The sequence below is a fragment of the Hemibagrus wyckioides genome, linkage group LG08 (assembly GCF_019097595.1).
Source record: "Hemibagrus wyckioides isolate EC202008001 linkage group LG08, SWU_Hwy_1.0, whole genome shotgun sequence".
NCBI classification, from domain to species: domain Eukaryota; kingdom Metazoa; phylum Chordata; class Actinopteri; order Siluriformes; family Bagridae; genus Hemibagrus; species Hemibagrus wyckioides.
In genome coordinates, this window is record NC_080717.1 from 21,344,836 (window position 1) to 21,357,262 (window position 12,427).

Below are 12,427 nucleotides of genomic sequence, written 5' to 3' on the forward strand. Positions count from 1 at the left end.
AGAAATAACAATGAAATAGGAAGCTGATGAGCTTTGGGGAAGAAAGTCTAGACACACCGGACACATGAGGGTGGGAAGATGACAGACAGTAGCCGATGTGTGAAATAAAAGTTTGATGTCACGGCCATTATTTTTCTCCTTTTCACAATGGCGTGTGCCTTTGTTTCAGTGTCGCTGTAAAAAACACGAGTAATACAGAATTATTGCTGGAGTCCTGCCACTTCACTGGAGTGGTTATAGACAGAAAGGAGAAATGAAGAGGGTGTTTATGGACAATGTGATACTTGTGTGAAGGGTCAGATGAAGGGTTGAGAGAACGCGTTTGAAGTCGCACACAAAGCGCCGGGTTATGATTAGAGTCGGGATTAAAAATGGAATTTTGGCAGGATGGTTAAATAAAGGTTTTGTTTTAATAATTCATAACTCTCTTTCTGTTCTTCTCTTTTTGTCTCAGACGTTATTCACACCGTGGGGCCAATAGCTCACGGCTCTGTGGGAGAGACGGAGAGGCGAGCGCTGCGAGACTGTTATTATAACTGTCTGCACACGGCAACTGAGAACCAGCTGCGGACAGTGGTGAGAGAAAACACTCAGACAGGACACGCATGTATCACTTCAAGGGCAGTAGGTTTCACTAGATAATAGACACACTAAATTCTGTCTTCATGTAGACTGCTATGACAGCCTGAATAAGATTCAAATATGGCTCATGTTCGGGAAGATGGCTATCTGTAGATAGATATTTACTGGACTTTCTCAATACAAAATGTGTACAGTGGACAAATCAAACTAAATAACATGCTGTAAATGGGAGAGCAGGACTCTCGGAGATTAAAAAAAGACAATGTATACTTTACTTTTCTGCATTCATACAGTATGATTAAGAGAAGGGTAAGTGTACTGCCAAGGATTGAAAGAGAAATACACTAAAGGTTATAAGAAACAAACCTGGAACTGATTTCTTTTTAGCACAGGCTATAGATACATGCAGCCTGTAGTGACAGGTGATTTCATAGAGAAAACACTGTGCTGGTGTAGTATGCCTGTTAGGTTAATTGAAAACGATTCCTTTAAGCACTCACATTCTTCCACACATCATTTATTATTATCCGCATGATTATAACAAACCAGCTGAAGACATTTAGTTGAGGTCTGATACTCCCTTGTCTGCCTGAACTATGGATTTTATGTGGACTTCTAGATCTAAATTTTATTGGCTGGACCTTGTCATTTTCTTATATTGAATCCCTTTTCGTTACACACCTCTGCCATCACTGACACACATCAACACAAACTCATACTAGCATGGCAAACGCTTGCAAGCAAACATTCATAATCGTGCGCCTTCAGTACACCTCTCATCACTGTGACTCTAAAGTTGTAGCAGTATAATATACACTGTTGTAACCCACTTTGAGTGCTGCTTTTATCGGAATATGCTTTAAAAAAGCTGGCGGCTGTGGCACAAATCAAACAGCACTCACAGGTGTTAGGCACTTTGTATTATATGTTGTCACCGTAATTGTTAGTGTGCAGCTGAGATCTGGTGCTGCTCTGTTTAACTTGCAGAGGACCTGAAAGGTTGTCCATTTACATCAGCACTGAGGTTGTACTCAAGTCACACGAATGCTCTAAATAATAAAAAAAAATAATCCTTACATCCAAATGTCCATTTATAGGACAATTACCACTGTTTAACAGCAGTTCTAATAGTAATATACTAAATCACTGAGCTACAGATGTTAATACAAGATCATAACAAAAACATAAATATTGCATTGCTGTACACTGCTATGCTTTGCCTTAAACCATGGCACTGAATAATCTTCTATAATGAAAACTCTGAAAGTAGTGGCAGCTGCTAGTCAAATATTAATATTAATACTCTTGATCTAATGCATTATAGTTTCTATAGTAACGGTTCATTCACATGACCGTGTAGTCAATGCTTCACTTGTGGATATTTTAGATCCATCCACCCGCTTTATTCCTAATTAGGGTCATGGGGATCTGCTGGAGCCTATCTCAGCACACATTGGGCGAAAGGCAGGGGTACACCCTGGACAGGTCACCAATCCATCACAGGGCCACATATAAACAGACAATGGGCAATTTAGAATTACCAGTCAACCAAATGTGCATGTTTTTGACTGTGGGAGGAAAGCGGAGTTCCCCCACGCAGGCACAGGGAGAGCACAGAAAGGCCCCTGCCTCTGCCTGGGATTCGACTAACCACTAAGCCACCGTGCTGCCCCACATTACATTTAAATGTTATTTTTTGTTTGTTTTTTAATATTAATGGCAGGATGATGTGTTGCATTTCCAATCCGAATTATTTTATTCATTAGAAATATTTGGTTCATTATTTTATTATTTAGAAATAATTAAACAACTATTAATTTAATGCTTATTTTCCCAGTAACAGCATTTCCCATTGTGCTTTATTCATTACCGGTTGCCTTGTTTTATGGCACTACTGTAGCTTATTAATTAACACCCTTTTGTTAGCTCTATGTCTATAAAAATAGTAATTACTACTAAAGCAGTAATGTCACTGCCACTGAAACGGCACCTTTGCTATGATACCTTGTCAGCACACTTGCTTGGGGGTCTGCGGTTAACATAACAACTGTAGTGAATTATCCATCACAGGCTTCGTTGTGTTTTTGTTTTTTTGTTTTTTTATATCTGTGATGTTTTCGGTACAATGAAAGTTTATAAGTATGTATTGTATTGATGATTAAACCTATCTGTTTAAATTATTGTTATTAAGTTATATTATAGAACTAAGACACTCTCGGTAGAAATGATTGCTAGAGATTTTTGACGTTTTACATTCTACTGACAACAAAGAAGGAGTATCTTTATTTCAGGATTTTTTCTATTTAATTCTAATCACTTCTGGAACTGTGAAAAAGGCTTAGCTCCGCCCACTAGGCGCAATCACGTTATGTCATACAGTATATCCTCTAATAGTTTGTTTCAGTTTATGTGTCTTGATTGTATAGCCTACTTATTTTTTCACTTTCTCTCTCTCTCTCTCTCTCTCTCTCTCTCTCAATTCTCACCCATATCCCATTTGATGTCTTTCTTTTCTAGGCTTTCCCCTGTATCTCCACTGGAGTGTATGGTAAGTGGCAGAATTCCAATGAGTCTCAGTTTGCATTAAAACTGTCAAACGTTTCATGCTCATTTTTTTTAACGTAATGTTAATTTTACAAATTATTTCATCGATTCCCACTAACAGCTTCGCTCTGTTTTGGATTTCGAAATAATCCGAATAATATCCAGTGGGACTTTTGTAATGCATTCGCGAAGCTGTTTGAAGAACGCATTCATTCTGTGATGCCTGTGGTTTTTCATTAACTGCTTATAATGCTGCCCTCATTTGTTCATCACGGTCAGAGATCTGCAGCTGACAGAAGCACATTTCTTTCTGGAATGCTTTCAGTAGATATCAGTTGCAGTACCATGTGGGATTATTTAGATTAACAAAGGGCATAGATGTTGAGATTAAGAGAGATTGGGTGAGCAAGTATGTCATGGGGATTGTAATCTGTGTGCCCTGATTAAAGGAAGATCCAGCACTAACTCTCAGAGCCTCCCTTTTTTTATTTTTAATATATCAGGATCCATATTTATCTATGCCCTCTTCTGTGTGTATGAAAAAAAGAAAGGTATAGATGCAATAAATCAGTTCGCCGGTTTTAGTTATTTCATTTTTCATCTTAAATGCTCATAATTAGTTTGTACATTCGAAACAGGAGGTGGGAGTTTGTGTGGAGACAGATGCTGACACAAATCACTGATACTAAATAAAAAGATCCTTCTGTTCCACTCTCAGACACTTTATTAAGCATTTCGAAGGAAATTCGCTAGCATGTTCTCAGACGCCGTGTATCCTCTTGCAGATGAAGTAAGTGCTCATTTTAGTAGTGAGAGAAATCCACTAGCTATATTATTTTAATATACTCCTTTTGCAAAAACAAATATTATTAGGCCAGTAGAAACGTGATTATCGCTGGATCAGAGAGCTAGCGAATCACAGCCTTATGTTAGTCAACTAGAAAGGGATCATTTTTATTCACGGATTATAAAGAGGGCACTTTATTAATCCCCAAGAGGAAAATTCGGGCGAAAGTTAGCCATCTAGTTGTTAGTAGCTAATGATAATTAGCCTTACGCCACAGCGCTGGGTGTTGATTAATTTTCCCCTTACAGTGCAGATATTCCATTATGACGTTCCACCCAAAATAAAATGGAGCTATTAGCAGATTAAAAGTATGCCGTGTTGTTCTTTCATGAACAAAACAAATCGTTGGCAGATTGCTGTGTAAGAATTAAACGCTTCAGGATGTGCTATTACGGCGAAATAAATTTTAGGGTCAAAACTGCTTCAGTGTTTTTCCTGTTCAGTGTAATATATTGAACAGGAGGGTAGACCGGGTAATATTGTATCACGCTGTCCTTTTTTAAAATTAACAAATAAAACTAGTCTGTCTGACAACAATATCAGAATAAAACGATTAGATCATAATGGAAAGTTCTGGCATATGGTGACGTCCAGGAACGCGAGGGACAGAGACATTTGTGCGACTAGATGTGGGCGTGTCTAGTGACAGGACAGAGTTTCATTTTAGCAGCATACAATTTAGGACAGAATATTTCATTTTAGCAGCATACAACTGACTTGTTGTCAAATGGAATGCTAGTTGCGCTATCCGCTGCGAAAGGTTATTACTATGGCAACCGGTAGAAGGAACGCCTACTGGTGACCTTACAGTACAACGACTTTGGCAGCTTGCAGTGATAAAAAGAAGCTTTAACCTTTACCCTTCCTGGTTGTTAAACGCTTTATGATGGTGTAGAGCTGGCTGGTGGGTGGAACTTGACAAATGACCAAATTGAGCAGAAATCAATATATATATATATATATATATATATATATATATATATATATATATATATATATATATATATATATATATATATATATATATCTCAATATACTCTGACATATAGTATACATGTGTGATGTCATCAGCGTGTATATATATTATATACATTTATTGTATTTGGTGTGTGTGTGTGTCTGTGTGTGTGTGTGTGATGAAGGATACCCACCTGAGCAGGCAGTGGAAGTGGCTCTGAAGACTGTAAGAGAATACCTGGAGGACAATCCAGCGCAGGTGTGTGTGAGCGGGACAAACTCCCTGTTGGTGTTCTTTTTTAGCTGCTGCTGTTATTGTGTGATGCTGAATAGTGCATCATGTTGTCATGGTGGTCACAGAGGGACGCAAGATCTGTCTCAGCTTTATCACATGCTTATTTATTATTCTAGGTGAACTATGTTTAAGTATTCTTAACTGTCTGTTGGGGTCACAGTGAAAAAAGAAGTAGGAAGAAGTCTTTTTGCCGGTAGACGCTGTTTTCACTAATCTGCTCAGACAAGTTCAGTCTTGGTCCCTACCTGCACTAGGCTCTGTATCTCTCAGACACACACAGACACACACACTGAAGCCATTCATGTATGCGTGGTGAAAAAAAATGAAGTCCATGGTAGATTTAACATGTAATGAAGCATCAGGTAAACTGTGCCTGCCTTCTCTCTCTCTCTCTCTCTCTCTTTTTATCTCACTGTCACTCTCTATCTCACTGTCACTCTGTCCATCCGGTCCTGAGCCTCGTGCTGACTCGTTGACAGTTCATCTGCCTCTACAGTTCTGTGCAGTGACAGAAACGAGCTAATTAGAGAGTCCTAATTAACAAGCCCTCTCCTCCCCCCAGCCACACTACACCATCAACACACACCAAATTAGCAAGAGAGAAAGACAGAGTCGAGAGATATTTGCTGAAGAAAAGAAAAAAGTGATGGAAAGAGGACAAAACAGGTGGTAGGAGCGAGAAAGGAGGAGAGGGCTGTTTGATGCTGAAGAGAAAGGCAGGAATAAGAGAAATGGTAGTTACACAGACAAACTGACAAGGCAGATCATAATTGGTTTTTTCAGGAACAAAAAGGCTTATAGCATTTCATCATTTTATATCAAAACAAGCTTTTTTTCTCACACATTGTACATTAAGTTCAGTGTATATTCAAGTGTACAAATCAGACGACTCCCTAGGCACCATGGGCCATATTCAGAGTACTTAATCCAAAATGTGTCGATGTTTACGTGGAGAATTTTGAGATGAGTTTCACACCTGCTTAAGTCTAGGTGCTCCATTGCTCTCCAAAAGATGTCCAAAAGATGGCTTTTTTTCAGCCACAAAAATCAGTGATCGAGAACATGGACTGAAATAGAAAATGTAATATGATGTAACCTACAAGTAATTTTAATTAATTACAAAGATACTCCATTTATTTTGAATAGCTTTATTCATAAAATATTTGGTTCTATAAATCAAAATGTTGTCCCTTCTTGTTATTTATACTTAACAGTGGCACTGTAAGCATTTACTTAAATTGCTAAAATAACCTGGATTATATTAAGTAGTAAATTGCCATAAAGTCAGTGCATGGGTTTCGATTTTTTTAATCTGCTCCTGTTCAGGGTTTTTTATGATGTTGTTTTTTTGTTTGTAATGTGATTTAATTTATTTAAACTTGACATCATGTCACCTACTCCGTGTCGGGGACGTGTGAGCCACGTTCCCACAGTCACACATCTTTGGGGAAATGTACATTCAAATAAAATGTAACAGTATGTGTATACACCCTGTAATTAAATGAGAGGCAGAAATTGTAATCATGATTAAATGACGTTTAATTGTGCAGCACTGCTTTGCGCCTTTGAGTGCTGTAGCTGGAGAGAACAGAGTCAGGCTGAGTGTGACTGTATGACAAAGACTCCCGGTTCACACAACATTCACATATATAACGTTTAACAGAAAGGGGACGTGTGTGTGCGTGTGTGTGTGTGTGCGTGCGTGTGTGTGTGTGTGCGTGCGTGTGTGTGTGTGCGCGTGTGTTTGCGTGTGTGTGTGTGTGGGTGTGTGTGTGCGTGTGTATGTGTGAGTGTGTGTGTGTAAACTTGTCTGTGGATTTGAGGCTGAGCATAAAAGACCCTTGAACCTCATTTAGCATCTGCTCAAGGTATTAGATGAGCTTGTAGTAGATGAGCTTGTAGTAGATGAGCTTGCAATAGATGAGCTTGTAGTACTTGAGCTTGTAGATAAGCTTGTAGTAGATGACCTTGTAGTAGGTGAGCTTGCAGTAGTTGAGCTTGTAGATGAGCTTGTAGATGAGCTTGTAGTAGATGACCTTGTAGTAGGTGAGCTTGCAGTAGATGAGCTTGTAGTAGTTGAGCTTGTAGATGAGCTTGTAGATTAGCTTGCAGTAGATGAGCTTGTAGATAAGCTTGCAGTAGATAAGCTTGTAGTAGTTGAGCTTGTGAATGTGCTTGTAGTAGTTGAGCTTGTAGATGAGGTTGAAGTAGATGAGCTTGTAGTAGTTGAGCTTGTAGTAGTTGAGCTTGTGAATGAGCGTGTAGTATCTGAGCTTGAAGTAGATGAGCTTGTAGTAGTTGAGCTTGTAGATGAGCTTGCAGTACATGAGCTTGCAGAAGATGGGCATGTAGATAAGCTTGTAGATGAGCTTTTAGTAGATGAGCTTGTTGTAGTTGAGCTTGTAGATGAGCTTGTAGTAGATGAGCTTGTAGATGAGCTTTTAGTAGATGAGCTTGTTGTAGTTGAGCTTGTAGATGAGCTTGTAGTAGTTGAGCTTGTAATAGATGAGCTTGTTGTAGTTGAGCTTGTAGTAGTTGAGCTTGTAATAGATGAGCTTGTTGTAGTTGAGCTTGTAGTATATGAGCTTGTAGTAGTTGAGTTTGTAGATGAGCTTGTAGTAGATGAGCATGTAGTAGATGAGCTTGTAGATGAGCTTGTAGTATATGAGCTTGTAGAGGAGCTTGTAGATGAGCTTGTAGTAGATGAGCATGTAGCAGATGAGCTTATAGTAGTTGAGCTTGTAGATCAGCTTGTAGTAGATGAGCTTGTTGTAGTTGAGCTTGTAGTAGAGCAGCTTATAGAAAAATGTGTAGTTGAGCTGAAAAATGAGCTTACACAGGAGTTTGTAGTTGAACTTTGTAGACAAGTTTGTAGAGCTTTTTTAGAAATGTAGCAAAGCTTGTCGATGACCTCAAGGACGAACCTGTAGATGAACTTATCAAATAAAAAAAAATGATGCTTGAGCTTGTAGATTGAGTTTGTATCTGAATTTGTAGAGCTTATATTGAAGCTTGTAGACTACATTTGTGTTTGAGTTTGTAGACTGACTTTGTAGCTGAGCTTGTAGATTCGTGTTTATAGAGCTTCTATATCAGCTCATAACTGAATTTGTCGCTGTGCTTCTAGAGTGAGTTTGTAATGAATCTTCTAGACCCTGAACACATTTTATTACTGCAGTGAATTGTGGTGGTCATTAGAGATGTTAATATTTGCTTGAACTGGAGTGACACTGGTGATGACATCTGCAGGCTAAGAGAGTTATTATTGCAGAAGATCTCTTTAGCATTCTCCAGCTCTCGTCGCCCTGACTGATTTGAGTCTTGATTTGTTTTTCTGTCTCATCAGATGGACCGCGTGATCTTCTGCGTTTTCCTCAAGTCAGATGAGGATCTGTACAAGAGCAGACTTCCTGCCTACTTTCCAGAAGGTCTGTTTCTAAGTCCCTTTACATTTTTTTTAAAGCATTTTCTCTTCCTCTGTCTTGGAGGAAATAAATATTTTTCACACTGGCAAATATATATTCTCTCTCTTGAACACACACACAACAAAAAAAACACACACACACAGTGGTCCCAGTTGCCCTCTCTGCTAAAGGGCTTTTTTCAATGACACCAGCCAAAAGTCACTCTGAGCCCTGCATCCATTAGATTGCATTATATTCTGCGGCCTGGCTTTTCTTTTTTTATTTACCGCATCATTTTTTTTTTTTTCTCTTCAATTGTTGTCAACATTAATCTAGTTTGATCAAGCGTAGTACATGCCATGGGACTGGGCTGTCACTTTCAATCATCTGTAATGTTATTTTGCCTTTCTAAACAAACAGCACACTGTCCATGGTGTAGAAAAGAACAGCGTTCAGTGCTTCAGAGCTCGCTTGCGAATTTGTTCAAGCCTAAAGAGAGAAAAGACTTTAGTCAATCATTATTTTTTCCCTCCCCCCCCAAAACCTCATGTCTGTCCCCACCCCCTTCAGCCTGCTGACCAATCAGAGATCTCGCTGTGAGGACAGGTAACCAGCATGGTGTGCACTAACCAATGCTTGTGCTTCGTTTTAGTATTTTTTATTTTTTATTTTTTTTAGTATTTGAAATAGAAGCTTATCAGTGGCAATGCTGTAGTTGTTGTGTTTACAGATAAACATATGTTAATACTTTGCAGTGCTAACAAACTAACGCTGAATATATTAAGATTTTTTTTTTTTCCCTTGCAAATAGAAGATGATTAAAAAACAGGGGCAGGTTTTATTGTCTGTTTTGTTTTGATTATATATCCGTTCTAATTCCTAGGTTTTGGAGCTGCCAGTGGCGTGTATATTTTACTAACTTGAATATCGTTTATCGTTTCTTTCTTTCTTTATTAGTCGTACGAGATACCGCCGTCTCTTCCTATATCTATTCTGTCAGAGGTTTCCTTGACAAGCGGTGTGAGTGTAACCCTGCTCTGTGTTAGTGTTGCTACCCATCAGTGCAAGTGTGACACCTGTGTGTGATTCTTTTTGTGATGGTTCTTGTACGAAGCGTCTCAGCTGAATGTGTTTCTCTTCCCTCGCAGATGCGGTTCCTAAAAGCAAATTATGAGTGGATGTAAGTGCGTTGGATTCCTCGCTCATCGCCTGCTCCTGCTTCCCCAGCATCTGCCCTGTCAGCAACACCTACTGATTATTTTTTGAGTCCACAGATTTTTTATTTTGATGGCATGCATCGAGTAATTTCTTATCGCTCAATCCAGTCTTCACCGAGCAGCAGCACCGACGATCAAAGGACGGCTTTTTTTGGCATCACACTAAAGAGGACTGCCATCACGCACTCAGAACATCAAGTAAATAAAATGACAAGTGTTTCATTATTTCTCTGAAGTCGGTACTGTTGCAATCAGGCATCCCAAAAGGTTTCTTTTCATACATATCTCATTTCTGATAAATTGGATTTTGCTAGAATGTTCTGGATCAGGGGTAATCAGTCTTATCCTCAATGCCTTCGGGTTTTCTTCGAAACCATGCGGGAGTTACACCTGATACGACTAATTAATTGTTTGAAGCCTGATACCAATTTATTGTATAATTGGAATTAAGTATCTTGCTGCTTATTTGGAATATAAGCACCTACAGTTTCACCAGCCATTTCCTGAATATCTGATTCAGAGAGATTTTGTACAGGTCAGGAAATTTAAAGGCACTCATTTTCAGATATGGATTATGCAGGCACACCCATAAAACATCATGGAAACAGTATGGATGTACTAAAATAACTGAGGAACTGTGTGTTGAATGAAACGTGAAGTTTTTGTTTATTACAGTTGAGGGAACTTGTCACTAAGCAGCTGGGATAATATCACAATTTAATTAGCTATTGCGTCTCCATGAAGTCTTTTATTTGGACAGTTTAAAGACACGGTGATGGTAGAAATGAGACAAAACCTGTCTAGAATATCATTATTTTTCAAAGATAAGCTGATTAATTGCTAATAAAAATAACTATATAACTAAAATGACATTATACGAATACTTATTCACTTAGCATGACTTCCACCATGCTGAAAAAGCTAAACATTGCTTTGCACATTCAATTGCAATTTCCACTTCTGAAGCAGTAAGTAACATACATATGGGGATTGCCTTGTAACTATATTTGAATGCAGCAACAGATCCTAGCCAGTGAGGGTGTTTTTTTTTCTTCCCCAGATCAATTTTATTTAGGGATTCTCCACGTTTCCTCTTGTACTTTTTAAGGAAATCGAAAATATTTTTTGCAAGAATACTCCTTGGATTCTTTCTCCCCACAAAGGTAATAAATCTGAGATTGCCTATCGCTATTCTAGAGTAAATAAAGAATTTGGGTACAGGGTACGATTTGTACATCATTTTACGCTGCTATAATGGACATGAACATTGTGTGTAAAAGTATATTACTGAAAATGATTTTTTAAAATAAATCAGGCGTATTGCAACCTATTCACAGCAGCTCACGCAGACCAGTGCTCATAACACTTAACCTACAATGAAAATGCACTCTTTCTTCCTTTGCTGTGTTTATGTAGGTCGCTATGATGAAGGATTCTCATTAAAACCCGTTCCTCCCACTGAATGAATGGCCAGTTCTCCTCTTAATGCAACTTTCATTAATTACACCCGGTGCCTCGGTGCTAGCGGGCGGCAATAGAGCAGCCGCAGCGACAGAATGCTTCGAAACCAGAGCTAACGTTTTGAAATATTGATTTTAAATCAAGTGTACATTAGCCAAACTAGCAGTCACAAGAGAGTCGTTCTTTTAATGCAGTGCTTTTTGTTTCCACAACATTTTCTCCACCCAGAGATTGCACAGTGTCACATTCCTCTTCATCTATATCTACTCTGTATTTTCCCTGTGGAGGGAGGACAGCGAATAAGCGCCTGAGAGAGAGAGATAAGTGTAAAGGAGAGTTTGATGAACTCATCTGAAGCCGTGTTCATTTTTTAATAAGCAGTGGGCAGCTCAGGTACTGTCATCAGATGAGCCGTGCGTAATATGGAACTGAGGAGGGGAAAAAAGAGAGGGAGGGCAGGAGGGAATGAAAGAGAGAACGCGCAGGAGAGTAATTATCCTAAATCGAGACTTCAGTGCTGTCCCATCAGCACTTTCTCTCTCTCTCTCTCTCTCACAATCTTTCTCTCCTTTTCTCTCTCATGCTCAGTCTCTTTCTGTCCTGCTTACTGAAGTGTTATTTAATTTGCACTACTGGTGTGCTAAATGCAGGATGGAGAGCTGCTGACAGAGTATCTCCTCACTGGAGCTGAGATGCTCTGAAGTGTTTGCTTCATGCCAACAGCAGAGCCATGGAGAGAGAGAAGAGGACTTTTCTTTTTTTTTTTTAAACCATATCTCTTTGGCTCCACCCCCTTTTCGTTTCCCCATTCTCAGTGATGTCATCTTTTCTTCTTTTTAGTCTCTCTCTCTCTCTTGTGTGTGAAATCATATACATTAATCCTGCATCCTGTGTATTGCACTATACACTATACATATTGTTCCTTCTGGAAGAATGCACAATGTGTGATTTTTTATTTGTTATATGACAACCTGTCAATCATATTCAGCACAATTATTTATCTGAGAAAGACTTTAGTCTTAATTTGCAAACAGGCATGCACAGGCTAAAAAATATAACTAGCCAACTAGCATAAATAAAATTTTGTCTGCCAGAGTTAAGAATGAAAAAGTTGTTTTGT

General features: G+C 38.8%; 1 protein-coding gene across 2 annotated transcripts in view; it reads left to right on the forward strand.

Moving 5' to 3' along the window:
* macrod1 (mono-ADP ribosylhydrolase 1) overlaps nt 1-11,309 on the forward strand; it is a 75,321-nt gene extending 64,012 nt beyond the window's left edge. For both annotated transcript variants that reach the window (XM_058396933.1, XM_058396932.1), the window contains 5 exons: nt 455-576; nt 3,100-3,130; nt 5,116-5,189; nt 8,572-8,653; nt 9,778-11,309. In XM_058396933.1, coding sequence (XP_058252916.1) covers nt 455-576; nt 3,100-3,130; nt 5,116-5,189; nt 8,572-8,653; nt 9,778-9,803 — 335 coding nt within the window. In that variant the 3' untranslated portion in view covers nt 9,804-11,309. The remainder of the gene's footprint in view (nt 1-454; nt 577-3,099; nt 3,131-5,115; nt 5,190-8,571; nt 8,654-9,777) is intronic.
* The last annotated feature ends 1,118 nt before the right edge of the window (nt 11,310-12,427 follow it).